Source organism: Prionailurus bengalensis, chromosome C2, assembly GCF_016509475.1.
Source record: "Prionailurus bengalensis isolate Pbe53 chromosome C2, Fcat_Pben_1.1_paternal_pri, whole genome shotgun sequence".
NCBI lineage: Eukaryota > Metazoa > Chordata > Mammalia > Carnivora > Felidae > Prionailurus > Prionailurus bengalensis.
In genome coordinates this window covers 46,430,215-46,448,629 of record NC_057350.1, presented here as the reverse complement: position 1 = coordinate 46,448,629, position 18,415 = coordinate 46,430,215, and the positions used below count along the sequence as shown (strand labels likewise).

At 35.0% G+C, this 18,415-nt stretch overlaps 1 protein-coding gene across 1 annotated transcript; it reads right to left on the bottom strand.

Annotated features, from left to right (window-relative positions):
- Positions 1-11,809: 11,809 nt before the first annotated feature.
- Positions 11,810-17,984, bottom strand: LOC122490961 (olfactory receptor 5AC1-like). The gene is made up of 2 exons (XM_043593278.1): positions 17,882-17,984; positions 11,810-12,750 (listed from the first exon to the last, which is right to left on the bottom strand). The coding sequence occupies exons 1-2, from the start codon at positions 17,982-17,984 to the stop codon at positions 11,810-11,812; spliced, it is 1,044 nt and encodes a 347-aa protein (XP_043449213.1).
- Between the last annotated feature and the right edge of the window lie 431 nt (positions 17,985-18,415).

Here is an 18,415-nt window from a genome sequence, read left to right as displayed (position 1 = left end):
GTGGTCACAAATTCCTTTATTTTTTGCTTGTATGGGTAAGTCTTTATCTCTCCATCTATTCTGAAATACAGCCTTGCTGTATAAAGTATTGTTGGTTGCATACTTTTTCCTGTTCAGCATGTTGAATATATATCCTGTCAGTCCCTCTGGCTGCCAGTTCTCTCTGTACAAATCTGCTTCAAACCTTATCTGTCTTCCCTTGTAAGGTAATGACTTTTTTTCCCTTCTGTTTTCAGGATTCTTTCCTAGTCTGTGTATTTTGCAAATTTGACTATGATCAAATTTGACTATGATCTCCTGGCTTTTGTTGAATTTAATGGGAGTTCTCTGTGCTTCTTGGTTTTTGATGTCTGTTTCCTTCCCCAAATTAGGAAGTTTTCAGCTATAGTTTGCTCACGTAAACCATCTTCCCCCTTTTCTCTCTCTTCATCTTCTGAGACTCCTATGATATGAATGTTATTATGCTTTAAGGAATCACTGAATTCCTAAATCTACATTTGTGATCCAATACTTTTTTTCCCTCTTCTTTTCAACTTCATTGTTTTCCATAATTCTATCTTCAGTATCACTGATTTGTTCCTCCATTTCATCCATCCTCACTCTCATGGCATTCATTTGGGTTTTCATTTCAGTTATAGCATTTTTAATTTTGGCCTGACTAGTTTGTAGTTCTCTTATCTCTGCTATAAGGGATTCTCTAGTGTCTTCCATGCTTTTTTCAAGCCCATTTAGTATCCTTAAAATTATTGTTTTAAATTCTAGTTCAGACATCTTACTTATAGCTGCATTAAGTCTCTAGTGGTGACTTCTTCCTGTTCTTTCTTTTGGGGTGAATTCCTTCCTTTTGTTTTGGTCAAAAATAAAAAAGAAATAAAAATTTTTAAATTTAAAAAATTTCTTTTTCTGATTAAAAACAAATAACCAAAAACAAAGGAAGCTAGATCTTCTTTCACATATTGCTGAAGATTTGAAGCACTGTATCACTAGTAGACTTGATGTGTGTGAGGAGTCTGTGTTGGTCTCCTGGGCATGGGGCCCATGGTGCTGCTTCCCAGGCACACTTGCCCTAGTAAAGATGTACCTCTAGAGCGCAGTGGGGAGTGGCTCAGTGCAGTCAACTTCAGCCTCCACTGGAAGGCACTGTGTTTCTCACTGAAGTTGGTGAATGCTAATGGGTGGGGAGAAATAGGATCCCCTGCTCTCTTATCTCCAGAGCAGGGAGCTCATGTGTACCACTCCTTAGAAAGCCCTCATAAAAGAGCAAACAATCACCCCTCCTGTATCCAGGCCTTCCATAAGATGACCCTGTCTGTTGACCAAGTTGTCCACCTGCCATGCTGCACAGCACTCCCATGTTTTATCTCAGGTACAGCTGGGTTTCAAAACTCCAAACTTCAGAGACACCCACAGTGCAAACCCTCACTGATCCTCTGGGGGAGGGCCTCACCCTGCTGTGGCCAGTGCTGGCTTGTCCTAGGAAACAGTCCTGCAATCCTGTAGCAACTCAAGGGTTTATGTACAGCAGAGAAGAAAGCCAGCACCAAGGTTCGCTGCCCTCACCCAGCATCTTTGTTCCTATGCTGGTGAATGGGGCATCTCTGTGGTGCCCTCAGGGCCATTTGTCTATGGAAAGCAGTGCCCCCCTTCCAAATGTACTCCATAAAAGGGAACTCCATAAAAGTGATCCCAGAGGATCCTCAGAGCACACTCTCCGCTCCCATCTCCACCTCCTTCCCCACTGGAGCACTGCTAAACTTGCCAGGTGCAGGACCCTGTCAATGGCACAAACCTCTAAAACTTCAGACTTTGTACTTTACTGCTTATTTTTTAAAAAATTGTGATTTTAATCTGCCTTGTTTTCCCAGTCAATGGTTGTGGGGAAGAGTTTTCTCCCCTGCACATGTTTTTTTTTTCGCTCTTTCTCTCTCTCTCTTTCTCTCTCTCTTTCTCTCTTGCTCCTCTCTCTGTGATCAAGGCTCCCTCCTGTCCACAGCATCCATGACTCTTTTCTCCCCCAAGTCAACTCTCTGCAGCTCCTACCTTCCATGAGGTGGTTGTTTTTCTACTTGGAGATACGCAGTTTTGTTCTCTCAGTCCTCAGATCGATTTATTGGGTGTGCAGAATGATTTGATATTGATCTAGCTGTGTTCCAGGGATGAGGCAAACTTATAGTTGCCCTACTCCTCTGCCATCTTAACCTGTATCCTCTGGTGTTGTAGTTCTTGATTGTGCATTTATGTCTACAATTCTTTTTGCATATTATCTGTATCAAAGTTCCTTTTCTGCATATAGATATCCAATTGTTTCTGCATAATTTATTGAAAAAACTATTTTCTCTACTAAATTACCCTTGTACCTTTGCAAAATCAGCTGTCCATATGTGTATGGGTTTATTTCTGGACTTCATTCTGTCCCACTCATTTATTTGTCTATCTTTATAACAATACAGCACTGTCTTGATACTGAAGTTCTATATGAAGTCATGGAATCAGATATTGTTAGACCACTAACTTTGTTCTTCTTTTTCAAGTATTTCTACATCGTTTACATTTCCATGTGAATAATATAATTAGCTTTATCAGTTTCTTAAGAAATCCTACTATGATTTTGATTGGACTTTTATTAAATCTATAGATGCATTTAGGGAGAATTGACATTTTCTTAAATATTGAATCATCCAACCTGTCTTTCCATTGATTTAGTTATTCTTTAATTTCTTTCAATAAGGCATTTTTTTTCTTTTTCTGGGTATAGGTCTTGCACATTATTTATCTGATTTGCTACTGCTTTCATATATTTTTAACTATCATACATAGTGTCATGCATACGTACATCCACATGTTTGCAGGTAGGGAAATTATGCAGTAGAGATAGTTTTGTAAACTGCTATTCATGCTTAATATGCAGAGTGAAAGTTCTAGAGAAAGGGTTCAAGTCCTTACTCTGATCCCTCCTGCACTTTCATTTTTACCTCTTTTAGGAAATTTATTAAAATAAAAGGAGATTTTAATATGATATATGAAATGACTAGATTCTGGCAGGACCACATGTGTTTATGGAGCATCCAAAGGTTGGCCTGTGGCTTTTACTTACCATTATTCTTCTCCCCTTTTAGCAGACATACCAAGCAGTCCCCCAATGCATGCTGCCCTAAAACAGGCCCAGTCATCTCTCTCTCCTTCCAAAACAGAGAAGTAAACTTACTTATGGGCTTTTCCTTCTAAATATGGCCAGCTTTATTTCATTTCTTCTTCAAACTGGTCACTAAGCTTTAGTCTGGCCAACACATGCCAGTCTTGTGCACCATGGGTAACATGTTCTTTTTGGCTCCATTTCTTTCACACTAGAAATCAAGATTCAAATTGTACTTATAAGGAAAAAGCCCCTTGGAGCTCTAGTGTAGGCCATAATTTCCTATGGTTTGTTTTTTTTGTTTTTTTTTTTGGTTTTGGTTTTCTGGGCTTTTTTGATGCAAAGAGATTCTTTTATTATAGCACAAGGATAGGACTCATGGACAGAAAGAGCTGCATTGTGATTTTGAGGAGCATTTGATTATATACTTTTTAGTTGAGAGAGGTAGAGATAAAGGAAGTCTCTAAAGGGATTTCTGTATGTTGAAGAACACTTACAGAATATGTTATTTTGACTAAAGCTCAGAAAACAGTATGGTTTGGTTTCTTTTCCATGCACTTACATATTTTTCTAGAACATCTGAAAGACTTACGTACTTCTCAAAACTCCTGGAATATGATTCAGTTTCTTCTGATTATCTGTTTTATATAAAGTATATAGACTGGGCTTTTCTTTGAAGATTTTAACTAAAAATTCAAACAAAAAATGCAAGTAGTCAGGTTATCTATTTCTTCTTAAATAAGCCTTGGTAGTTTGCATATTTTCAAGGAATTTGTTCATTTTATCTAGATGACATAATTTTTGTACATAAAGCTATTCAAGATATATCTTTATTTGTTCTTTAAACATTATAGCATCTGAATGTATAGCATACATAATTTTTTATGTTCTGATATTTGCATTTTTGATCATTTAGTAACTTAAGTCTTTTTTCTTCTTGGCCTGTTTGGCTAAAAGTTTATCAGTTTTATTGATCAGTTTTATTGATCAGGAACACGACAGGGATGTCCCCTCTCACCGCTGTTGTTTAACAGTGTTGGAAGTGCTAGCATCAGCAATCAGACAACTAAAGGAAATCAAAGGCATCAAAATTGGCAAAGATGAAGTTAAGCTTTCACTTTTTGCAGATGACATGATATTATACATGGAAAATCCGATAGACTCCACCAAAAGTCTGCTAGAACTGATACATGAATTCAGCAAAGTCGCAGGATACAAAATCAATGTAGAGAAATCAGTTGCATTCTTATACACTAATAATGAAGCAACAGAAAGACAAATAAAGAAACTGATCCCATTCACAATTGCACCAAGAAGCATAAAATACCTAGGAATAAATCTAACCAAAGATGTACAAGATCTGTATGCTGAAAACTATAGAAAGCTTCTGAAGGAAATTGAAGAAGATATAAAGAAATGGAAAAACATTCCGTGCTCATGGGTTGGAAGAATAAATATTGTTAAAATGTCAATACTACCCAAAGCTATCTACACATTCAATGCAATCCCAATCAAAATTGCACCAGCATTCTTCTTGAAACTAGAACAAGCAATCCTAAAATTCATATGGAACCACAAAAGGCCCCGAATAGCCAAAGGAATTTTGAAGAAGAAGACCAAAGCAGGAGGCATCACAATCCCAGACTTTAGCCTCTACTACTAAAGCTGTCATCATCAAGACAGCATGGTATTGGCACAAAAACAGACACAGAGACCAATGGAATAGAATAGAAACCCCAGAACTAGACCCACAAACATATGGCCAACTAATCTTTGACAAAGCAGGAAAGAATATCCAATGGAAAAAAGACAGGCTCTTTAACAAATGGTGCTGGGAGAACTGGACAGCAACATGCAGAAGGTTGAAACTAGACCACTTTCTCACACCATTCACAAAAATAAACTCAAAATGGATAAAGGACCTGAATGTGAGACAGGAAACCATCAAAACCCTAGAGGAGAAAGCAGGAAAAGACCTCTCTGACCTCAGCCATAGCAATCTCTTACTCGACACATCCCCAAAGGCAAGGGAATTAAAAGCAAAAATGAACTACTGGGACCTTATGAAGATAAAAAGCTTCTGCACAGCAAAGGAAACAACCAACAAAACTAAAAGGCAACCAACAGAATGGGAAAAGATATTTGCAAATGACATATCGGACAAAGGGCTAGTATCCAAAATCTATAAAGAGCTCACCAAACTCCACACCCAAAAAGAAATAATCCAGTGAAGAAATGGGCAGAGGGCATGAATAGACACCTCTCTAAAGAAGACATCCTGATGGCCAACAGGCACATGAAAAGATGTTCAGCGTCACTCCTCATCAGGGAAATACAAATCAAAACCACACTCAGATATCACCTCATGCCAGTCAGAGTGGCCAAAATGAACAAATCAGGAGACTATAGATGCTGGAGAGGATGTGGAGAAACGGGAACCCTCTTGCACTGTTGGTGGGAATGCAAACTGGTGCAGCCACTCTGGAAAACAGTGTGGAAGTTCCTCAAAAAATTAAAAATAGGCCTACCCTATGACCCAGCAATAGCACTGCTAGGAATTTATCCAAGGGATACAGGTGTACTGATGCATAGGGGCACTTGTACCCCAATGTTTATAGCAGCACTCTCAACAATAGCCGAATTATGGAAAGAGCCTAAATGTCCATCAACTGATGAATGGATAAAGAAATTGTGGTTTATATACACAATGGAGTAATATGTGGCAATGAGAAAGAACGAAATATGGCCCTTTGTAGCAACGTGGATGGAACTGGAGAGTGTGATGCTAAGTGAAATAAGCCATACAGAGAAAGACAGATACCATATGTTTTCACTCTTATGTGGATCCTGAGAAACTTAACAGAAACCCATGGAAAAAAAAGAAAAAAAACTACGTTAGAGTGGGAGAGTGAGCCAAAGCATAAGAGACTCTTAAAAACTGAGAACAAACTGAGGGTTGATGGGGGTGGGAGGGAGGGGAGGGGAGTTGTTGTGCATTGAAGAGGGCATCTTTTGGGATGAGCACTGGGTGTTGTATGGAAACTAATTTGACAATAAATTTCATATAATAAAAAAAAGAAGTAGAGAAACTGGATATAAAAAAAATAAATAAAAACCAGGCTTTTCGTTTAGTTGATTTTTCTGTATTATTTTTGTTTCAATTTAATTGACTTGTGTTCTTAATTTAAAAATTTCTTTTTGCTTTCTTTGGATTTAATTTGTTCTTTTTATAATGTCTTAATGTAGAATTTTTAACCTTAATTTAATTATTTTTATTTTCTAATATAAGCATTTAATGATATAAATTTTTCTTTAAGCACTATTTTACCTATATCCCACATACTTAAACATTTGTATTTTTATTTTCACTTTATTTAAAATATATTCTTCCTTATTACTATCTCTTTGACATATGGGTATTTAGAAGGATGACATTTTTTTTTTAATTTTGTTTTAAAATAATCTCTACATTCAACATGGGGCTCAAACTTACAACCCCGAGATCAGGAGTCACATGCTCCATTGACTGAGCCAGCCAGGTGTCCCTGGAAGGATGGTTTTTAATTGCCAAATAAATTATTGAAAAAGGAGTACTATAAACCTAATCTATAATTGTGAATTTGTCTGGTTCTCATTTCCACTTTGTCATTTTTTCTTCAAGTATTTTGAAGCTCCATTGTTCAGTGATTACATATTTAGTATTATTTTGTCTTAATGAATTGAACCCTATATAACCCTATATAATTTTGCAATGTCCCTCTTTATCCTTGGTAATATTCCTTAATCTAAGGTGTGTTTTGCTCCATAGCCGCTATAGCTTTTTTTTTTTTTGATTTGTGTTTGCATGATGGATCTGTTTTCTATCCTTTTACTTATAATTTATCTAAGACTTTATATTTGATGTGTTTCTTTTGAACAGTATATGATTAGATCTTGCTTTTGAATCCAATCAGATAATCTGTCTTATATTTGGTATATAATACCATTTATATTCAATGAGATTATTGATGTGGTTGGATTAAAAGTTACCATTTTAGCTAACATGATAGATGTTCTATGTCCATTCCATCTGTTCTTCATTCTCCTTCTTTTCTTTTCCTGACTGCTTTTGGATTAATAGAGGCTTTTTGTGATTTCACTTTATATCCACCTTTGGCTTATTATTTATACATTGTCTATTTTTTTGGTGGTTCCTTTACAGTATACAGTATATCACTTTAATTCATCACAATCTATCTTCAAATAATGTTATACCAAGAAATAATTGTGTCATATTGAAATAAGATGGTACAGGTATGCCTGATTCCTGTATAAAATATACAATATGACCTTAAGAGAATAAGGGCATCTTCATGTTCTTCCAGACCCTGAGACATGATTTGAGTGCAAGTAATTTATTTAGGAACAGTTGATGAGATGAATGAGAAAGTGAGACAGGAAAGGGAATGTAGCCAATAAAAGGTAATTTAAAAAAAATTACAACTGTGGGCAATCAAGCTTAATCTTTTTTTGGAGACATCATTAGGCATGAATTTCAAAAGCATTATATCAACCAAAGGACAAAGAATTGAGGGTATTTACTCACCATCTCCCATCAGTCATTGGTTGATAGATGATCTGGAAGAGATTCTAAAAAGAACATTTACTTCTCAGTTTCCTAGTCTGCCTTAAGTGAGGGTAGAATCGCTCTGGCCATAAGAGAAAGCCCTCAGATGCAGATGTACAGCTAAAAAAGATATGGGCAACCATCAACAGTATCTACGACAAGGAATCTATAGGAATCAGTGGGCAGTGTGACCTGTGATTGACAGTGAATGAGCCATTCAGCACTAGCTATCATAGCAGGTCAGAATATCTCTCAAGCAACCCATTCTCAAAAAACTAAAGTTGTGACTTGTCCACAAATAACCAAAGGAATGATGAAATTTGCTTTTATAGGCTTAGAAAAGCAGAAAACACTGTCTCAAAGTGAGTTATAGCATACAGTTTATACTACATAACACTTATCATAGGGCCTCTTAATTAAAAAGGAGTATCCTCTAATATTTGCCAAAATTCTGTTAAGAGTGATGGGATATTATTTAATTTATTTTTGAGTTTAAACTCTAACATATGCTTACAATACAGTTACCAGTCACATTATCATCATCTATTGGTCCATTGCTTATAGCATCTTATGCACAAGGCAGTCAGCCACACAATATTGTGTCATGAATACTGCCCCTGAATTGAGCAGTGCCCTCAGCCTGCCCAGCCATTCACAGTTTCTCTGCATACAGTTTGTCTCAATACTATTTATGGAACCCATTATTTTTCCCTCAATAGTTTATAAATGTGGTTTCATTGTCTTTGTAGTCTCAGTGCAACAGACAAAATGTTACCATACATACCTTTCCTTTAGTAGTAATCCAGTCTCTGTCTTTAAGGTTGTAGATATTCTCTTTACCCCTAGAGTCTGAAGGGGTTCACCACGAACATATCCTTGTGAATATGGATAAATGCTATCCATTGAGGATGTTTAGCTTAGGAATCCAAAATTTCCTTTGTTTCTAGGAAATGGCTTGATGATGTGTATTTCAGACTGATCCTGACTTGCCACTTTTAGAGTCACCAGCTGAAAGGTTGTAAATGTACCATAGAACCTCTTCAGTAGGAGGTTCTTCCCTAAAATACTCTTAAACAATAAATACCCCAATATGTTAAATTTTCTTATTAGTTTAAATATTATATGGTTTCACAGCACTTGTATTTTGAAATAATAGTGTCCTTATTTACAAATCTAAACCTTTCCCTCTGCCTAGTTGAAGAGAGGACATAGGACCGTGCAGAAACATAGAATAGTCATTTAAATCTCCATCAGCACCAAGATGCCTCTATTAAGTACCTCCATTTATATGACAAGGATCATTTTCTCCTAATACTGTATTTGGTTTGTAGAAATTGTGATTTCAGTTCACTTCAATGTGTACCCTCTTCTTGTCTCTCCCTGTTTAGATTGCCAAGCACATTGATGTAATCATTTTACATTCATGTACTCTTTGTGCCCTGTCAAAAAGTCAAAGATTATCTAAAATATGCTGGAGGACCTGTACAGTGCTGGCTTCAGTCCTCAGCCTTACATCTTCCTAGCTTGCATTCCTGTTAGGTCTGTACATCAGATTTTCTGAATATGCTATTCTTCCTCTTAATTCTTCCTTACTGCTCACCAATATCAAGCCATCACCTGGATATTTTGCAGTGGCAATAGGTAGCCAAAGATATTACAGATTGAGACAAATTATACATTTGCCACTTTAGAATTCCTTTAAATTCATATGTCCAATGGAGAAAGTCACTACATATTTCTTAGAGTAGCCAATGAATGAAAAATAAATATTACACTGAAAGTTTTTATAATCATTTCAGAAATAAAAAAACATTCCATAGTGGCACTTACCCAAATTAAGATATGTTTCATTGTCTAACTAAAGAAGTAAATTATTTTTACTTGAGTAATAGACATGTAAGAGATTATAAGACCAATAACTATGGAAACTTACGTTTCTGCATGATTAAACATGAAAAGATAAATGCAGCATATTCCTAATGTCTGAGAAGATATATCCTGAAATCTTCCAGTATCTACAAATTCTTGAGTACCAATATTGCCTATAATTTCCCTGATAAAATATACTGTGTATTTTCATACAGTTGAGCCATACTTTTAATTAATTGTCTACTTTTTATTTTATCCCAGTTAAGATTCTTCTCAATAATATCCACCATTCTCTTATATTCTGTGCTTTTTAAAATATTTTCTTCACTACAAAGAAAGTTTTCTCTTCAGGACAGTTTCCTCTAAGAAGTCGCTTCATCTGAGTCTCTGAACAATCGAAAGGCAGCAAGACTTTTTTTTTCATTCAAGTTTTTGCTTAAATTCCAGTTTCATTAATACACAGTGTAATATTAGTTTCAGGTGTAGAATTTAGTGATTCATCACTTACATAAAACACCCAGTGCTCATCACAACAGGTGGCCTCCTAAAACCCTTCACCTATTTAACCCATCCCCCTGCCCACTTCCCCTCCAACAGCCCTCTGTTTGTTCTCTGTAGTTAAGGGTCTATCTCCTGTTTAGCCTCTCTTTTATTTCCCCACTATATCCATGTGTTTTGTTTCTTAAATTCCACATATGAGTGAAATCATGTTATTTGTCTTCCTCTGACTTATTTTGCTTAGCATAATACTCTCTAGCTATGCCATGTCATTGCAAATGGCAAGATTTCATTCTTTTTGATGGCTGAGTAACATTCCATTACATATATACCACATCTTCTTTATCCATTCATCAGTCAATGGACCTTTGGGCTTTTTCCATAATTTGGCTATTGTTGATAATGCAGCTATAAACATTGAGGTGCATGTATCCCTTTGAATCTGTATTTTTATATCATTTGGGGAAATACCTAGGAGCGCACTGCTGGATCATTTCTTATGCCATACACAAAAATAAATTCCAAATGGATGAAAGACCTAAATGTGAGACAGGAAACCATCAAAATCCTAGAGGAGAACACAGGTAGCAACCTCTTTGACCTCAGCCATAGAAACTTGTTACTAGACATGTTTCCAGAGGCAAGGAAAACAAAATCAAAAATAAACTATTGGGACTTCGTTAAGATAGAAAGCTTCTGGGGTGCCTGGGTGGCTCAGTCAGTTGAGGTCCAACTTCGGCTCAGGTCACCATCTCACGGTTTGTGAGTTGTGAGTTCAAGCCCCACGTTGGCTTTGTGCAGACAGTGCAGAGCCTGCTTCAGATTCTGTCTACCTCACTCCCCCCACCCCATTCATGCTTTCTCTCCTCAAAAATAAAAAAAAAAACATTAAAAAAGAAGATAAAAACTTCTACACAGTGGAGAAAACAATCAACAAACCTAAAAGGCAGTCTTTGGAATGGGAGAAGATATTTACAAATGACATATCTGATAAAGGGGTTAATATCCAAAGTATATAAAGAACTTGTACAACACAACATGGGAGAAACAAATAATCTACTTAAAAAATGGGCAGAAGACATGAATAGACATTTTTCTAAAGAAGACATCTAGATGGCCAACAGAAACGTGAAAAGATGCTCAACATCACTTATCATCAGGGATATACAGATCAAAACTACGGTGAGATACCACCTCCTACCTGTCAGAATGGCTAAGATTAACAACACAAGAAACAACAGGTGTTGCTGAGGATAAAGAGAAGGGGAAACCCTCTTACACTGTTGGTCAGAATGCAAACTGGAAAAGCAGCAAAACTTTTGATATGCAGGCTTTGGACAATTATCTTGGCTCAGTCATTCCACCCTCAAGCAAAGAAACATAAATATCTGCTACAATCATATTACAAACTATTATTATATCTAATTTAGAGGAAATGTACAAAGAGTCAAAAATCACAAATTTTAAATGCTTAGTTTTCTTAAAGTTGGTCTATTTTTAATTAGGGATTCAGTTCTGTGTGATATTAAGATCTCCTTACATTGAAACAAATACCCAATGAAGCTTTCATCATACAGCACTCAGAAACTGCCCTGGACACTGCCTTCTGTTAAACTTATAAAGCCAAAGCTCCTTTTCATAACTTCAGACCCCTTGTATTTTGCAAAGTTTGAAATGAGCAAGTTTAAATTTTGCCTTAAGAACTATTTATATTTTATTATTCTCCTCAAGGCATTTATAACCTCTTTGTTTCTCAAACTGTAAATAAAAGGATTTAGCAGGGGAATTATGATTGTGTAAAATACAGAATACATTTTATCTTGATTTTCAGCTGGGCCAGACCCAGGACACACATACATGAAGAAGAGAGTGCCATAGAACAAAGAGACAGAGAGCAAGTGGGCGCTACATGTGGAGAAGGCCTTACTCCTGCCCTTTTCAGACTTCTTTTTCAGGATGGCAAAGAGGACATGGGAGTAAGAGATGATAATAGTCATAAAGGTGAAAGATTGTATAAAGACTGAAAATATAAAAATTAAGAGCATATTAACTCTAGGGTCAGTACAGGAAATCTTAAACAGCTGTAAAATTTCACAGTAGAAATAATGTATTACATTGGACTTGCAGAAAGTTAATCTAAATAACAAACTGGTGTGCATCATAGGATGAAGAAACCCTATAATATATGAAACACCTAATAACCGAATGCAAAAGATATTGGACATCACCACTGGATAAAGCAAAGGATTACATATAGCTACATAGCGATCATAGGCCATCACTACCAGAAGGAAACATTCAGTGTTTGCACTGGAAGCAAAAATATAAAATTGGGTGATGCATTCAACCAGGGATATCAAGTGATTGTTGGATAAAAAATTCATCAGCATCTTGGGAGTCACAGAGGTGGAGGAACAAGCATCTGCAAAGGCCAAACTGCCAAGGAGTAAGTACATGGGGGTATGAAGATGGGGGTCCTTCCAGATGAGAAAAATCAGTCCGAGGTTGCCCACCATGGTAGTGAGGTAGATGACCAAGAACACCAGGAACAGGGGGACCTGCAGCCCTGGAAGATCTGTAAGTCCCATGAGAACAAACTCCATCACCTGTGTTTTGTTTCCATCAGATTCACTCAAGTTGATCACTGAAACGGAAGAATAAGTGAAAAACAGAGTCATAAAAGACTGTGAAAATAATCACATTTTATTTGCAAATAAATGTATCTTCCTTCTTTACACTTCAGTATTCTTTACAAACAGTATGTATTTGGGCAACTGTTCCTCAAAATTAAGGGGAATATATATATATATATATATATATATATATATATATATATATATATACCATATACACACCATATATATGGAATTTATTATGTATATTTATTTTATGTATTTATATTTATACATACTTATTATATATAATTTATTATATATAGAGAGTTTATTACTTGTATAAGAGAAGTGGTTTTGTGTTTTAATTTGGAAAAAATTAATTTCAATTTAATAATCATCTTCTAATTATAAAAGCTTTAAAAATAGAATTAAGCTTTTGAAATATGCTAAAGATGAGTAATCAAAGACAATAGCATGCATTCTAAACAATATAGCATCTTCCTCAAATTAGGACAGATTGAAATGCTTACTCTGACCATTATTGTACAGTATTTTTCAGAAACTTCAATACATCTAAGATATGAAAACAAAATATAACAAAGATATAATGAAATGTCATAAAAATTGTAGGAGATAAATTCATATTTTTACTAATGTTATGTTGTTACAATTAAACAAATAACATTATGACTTTAATAAGTACCAGATGCAGGATGAATACATAAATAATCATGAGATTTTTTTCAGTGCAAGCAAGAAAGAAATAAAAAGGATATATACCAGTTACAATAGCCACACACCTTAAAATACATTGAAATATTTTTAAAATATATAAGACCTTGTGAATAAAATTGTAAAACTTACCGAAAAGTATTATACAATTTCTAAAGAAATAGCCAAAATATGTTCTCAGATAAGAAGACCTAGTATTATAAATATGTCATTAGAATTCAATTTCAGCTAGAAATTAAATTCAGTTAGTTGTTTTTAAGATTATTTATTTTTATTTATCTATTTTGAAAGAGAGAGACAGAGCCTGAGCAGGAGAGGGGCAGAGAGAGGAGTATCCCAAGCAGGCTTCACAGAGCTCAGTGTGGGGCTCAATCCCACAAACTGCAAGATCATGACCTGAGCCAAAATCAGGAGTTGGTCACTTAACTGACTGAGCCACCCAGGTGCCCCTGAATCCTAACTGCTTTTTAACATAATAGCATAAGCATAAAGTTCTTATAAAATAAAATTATTTTAAAGAGACAAGGAAAATATGAACAGTAACAAAGTTAAGTGTGCAGTGGTGTTACAACATAAAGCCTTTAATAGAATATAATATGACATGAAAATAGGAAAATATAATAGTAAAACCAAATAAAGACTCCAAAGACTTATTCAAGTATATGTATTGGAATTTAATATAGTACATGGGTGATTTTTCAACTGAGAAAATATTATGGCTACATTTGCCTATTTCAGGAAAAAAAAAGTAAAAATGGCTTTGTTTTCCATGTCTGTTTTAAAATTGTTACTGGATCAAGGGCTTAAAAGTAAAAAATTAAAAAAAAACAATTTAAATATTCTAAGAAAATTCATGAAATAAATATAATTTAAATATATTACAAAAATCTCTAAGAAACCCACGAATTATAAAGAAGGATATAAGTGTATTTAATATAATGTTTAAATACATGAAAATGAAGTATGTATCAAATATTTCACAAGGTAAAAGATGAATAAAATGTTGGAAAAATATGTATAGTTAATATAATAGGCTAAATATTAGTTCCTATCACATGCTAGGAAATATTACTAATTGGTAAGAAAAGTCAAGTAATTCGACAGAAAACAAAAATGGAATTGAATGGGCAAGTCACAGAATATGTCAACACATTGAGTTAATGTGAGGAAGGTGAGCATCTTCCTTAGTACTCAAGATGTGTAATTAAAATAAGACGTTATTTTTCATTCCTCAGATTAGCAAAATCTGATTGTTAGAATTTAGAAAATGCCACTGTCATCCTTACTAATAAAAATGTAAATTATTAAGACTGAAAAACAATTTGGTAATATTTAAAAAAAATACACAGGGGCACCTTGGTGGCTCAGTCAGTTAAGCACCCAACTTTGGCCCACATCATGATCTCACTTACAGTTTGTGAGTTCGAATCCCATGTGCTGACACCTCAGAGCCTGGAGCCTGCTTCAGATTCTGTGTCTCCCTCTCTCTCTCTGCACCTCCTCAGCTTGCTCTGTCTCTCCCTCTCAAAAATAAATAAGCATTAAATTTTTTTAATAATAAAAAATAAATAAAAATACACATACTTTTCAACTCAGCAACCCATGCCTTCTATCTATTCTACAGCAATAACATATTTCATAGGTAGAAAAGTCTACAACAACATTGTTCACAGTGGCAAAAGACTGGAAATAATATGTAAACCAACAGGATGAAACAATGGTTGAACAAATTTTGGCATAACCAGACTAACCAATATTATAGCTAAAATCAATAAAATGAGCTATTGATCTATGAGTTGTCTGAAAGAAATTTCCACAATTGCTAGGAATGTGAGAAAAATAAAATGCAGAGAAATGTATTTAACATTATCTCAGTAAACAAATAGATAATAGAGTCTTAAAATTCCCATTCTGTAGATCTGTGAAAACACACACACACACACACACACACACATATTTGCAAAAACAATAAGAACATAAAGATTGTATAAAATGATAGGCCCTAGCTTGTTAATATTTATTGTCTGGTGGAGGTGAGAGGGGAGAATAAAGGAGGAGAAAAACACACAGTACCTCCAAAACTGCTTTTGTGATAAAAACACGATATATAGTCATCCTATTTTATAGAATTATAGATATTTATATATGGTCAATGACATATATTTAAGGATAGTCTTAAATTTTAATAGTAAAGAAGAGAAAAAGAGAGCAACAGGAATAATAATACTATTGCATTTAGTAGGTGGCAATAAATATTTTAATGAAAAATTAGGAATTAATCATAAGTAAATTTTATTTTATAGGTTTTCCGTATTTTAAAATACAGAAAAGGTTTTGGATTATGTAGCATATGCTTTTGAATATTTTCAGTTGTATCTGAATTCATCCATCGAGAGTAATTTCCCTCTGTGTCTCAGACAAAAATTTTTTTGTAAACAAAGTTAGATATATAAACACAATGTTTTTTTTAAATAGTTTTCTTCATTTTCAGGTTCCTTTCTTTATATTTGATGTATCCCTGAAATAATTTGCTTGATTTTGTTCTATGACCTATAAATGTTGTCTAAAAGCAAATCCAAAGAAGAGATCCCAAGGTATTTAGAGGTGAATGCACAGACTCTTAGATCACCTAGAAGGAGAAAAATCTATCTATAATTTGATGTGTAAATTCATTGTTTCCCAAAATAAAATGAATAACACAATTGTATACACACACTTCTTGCTGATTAAAATACATTTAAAAATCTACCTATATACCCAAATTGTATTGTTTAACTTTAAAATAGCTCCATAGACAATATTTTCATAATGGTTCAACATTAGGGAGAATGAGGAGTTATTTCCCATATTCCTTGAGAAGAGAAAAAAAATAGCTTTAAAAATTTATCTTTTGGGTGCAAGGGTGGCTCCATCAGTTAAGCATCTAACTTCAGCTCAGGTCATGATCTCACAGTTCGTGAGTTCCAGCCTCGCATCAGGCTCTCTGCTGTCGGCACAGAGCCCACTTCGGATCCTCTGTCCCCCCCTCTCTCTCTGCCCCTCCCTTGCTCTCTCTTCCCCTCTCTCTCTCAAAAACAAATAACATTAAAAATTTATCTTTTAAAGCATATACCCATGAGAAGGCCTAGAAACACAGCACATGCAGCAAGAATGACTGAAATGTCTCTTCTAAGAATTAGCCTTAATAGACACTGAGAGCAAGTCATTTAATTTGTAAGGTGGGGTTTTGTCCTGAGTGAGCCTACCTAGGTTTCTTGCCAACTTTAAACCCATAATTGATACACCCTATTTTTATAATTAGGTCAAGAGCTATTAAGTTCTTAGATCTCTTCAATATTCATATGTATCTCTATATCATATAGATATACACATTTATATGTGTGTGTATGCATATACACACACACATATGCACACACATATATCCGTTGGAAACAAGGGGCTCAATAATGTTATCATTGGTGACTTTAGCTCATCTTTTCATGATTCCATGAACAAATTAAGGAAGTTTAAGCAGCATAATTTAGTTGTCCTTAGCCTGACAATGAAAAGTTTCTATGGTATGAAATAACCTCTGAAATTCTTGAGTCATTATCATCATTTTATCATTTGCCTCCTTTTTCTATTATCTCAAGTTTACTATTAAAAAGAAATATTATTATTTGTGTCCCCTCATCAGTCAAACATTTAGTATTTATGACAAGCATCCAGAATGGTCTACCCTGAAATTAAACGAAAAACCTCATAGGGTTACCAGGATTTTCATTTCTCACCTGGATGTCTCATTATCAAATAAAAAAATTGAAAAACTACAAATAATGAAAATTAGATGGATCCTAGTGTCCTCACTCAGTTTCTTAAAGTCTTTTCGAGATTGAGAAATGATGGGTTTCTTGAAGGAAAGATGGTGGGTTTCTAAAGGGAAGAAATATAAATTTCCCTCTACCATACTTTACATTGGGGCCAGAGACATCTTTATGAATCGCCAAACTGATGAAGTTTCTAGCTGCTTTCACACCCACATCCACTGTACTTCCTCCTAAAATCTTTAAATGAAGAAAAGTGGAAGGTGCAGAATGAAGCAGTGATTACTTGCGCAAAGATTTTCCTTGGAAACCTCAACTGCAGGGAGAAGGTATTTATTTGTACTCTTTTCCAAATCTATTCATGAAAAAGAAAAAAATATATTTTAAATTCCCTGAGTAAAAATTACCAATGGATTGATTCCCTGTAGGATGGGGGCAAAGCTGTTCTACTGGGCATTGTGAGCTAATTGGGGAATAACCCAGGCATAGCAGGTGTAACAATTAGAAATACACTTTGTGTCGTTAGAGTTCACTGTGAGGGCATCTTGACAAACTACCCCTGAGCAATTTTTAGGTCATAATAATTTCCTTTCTCTTATTGCTCTTGATGTTGCCACATTCCAACCACCGGATAGTTTCTTCAAATGTCTCAAAAACTCATGAAACTCAGAATGTCCAGATCCAAATTCAGAGTCTTTGTAAACAGTATCACCAAGTGTGGCCCTCATCCTGCCTTCCCATTCTCAGTTAATGGCATCATCATTACCCCGTTTTTAAAGAAAGAAACCTGAGAGTCATCCTTGACACTGAATTCCCGCCTTGAACCCATCAGAACTATTATCAAACTCATGGCTTTTATCTCTTTAATACCTGTTGAAACCACCTACTTTTCTCAAAATTCAAGAAAACTCCATCTCCTGCCTAGAATACTCACATATCCTTTTAATAATCTATGTGTATTTTCTAATATATTCTCCCACCAAAATCTGAATTTGGGCCAAAATCATCTTTATAAAATGCCAAACCACTGAGATCAGCACTGTTCGCACACCCATGGATGAGATTCCATTTAAACCCTTAAGCATAACTTATGATCACTCTTAGAAGATCAAAATTCTTAAGCCTATATATCCCTTTCCTCATCCTAAAACCTATCCAT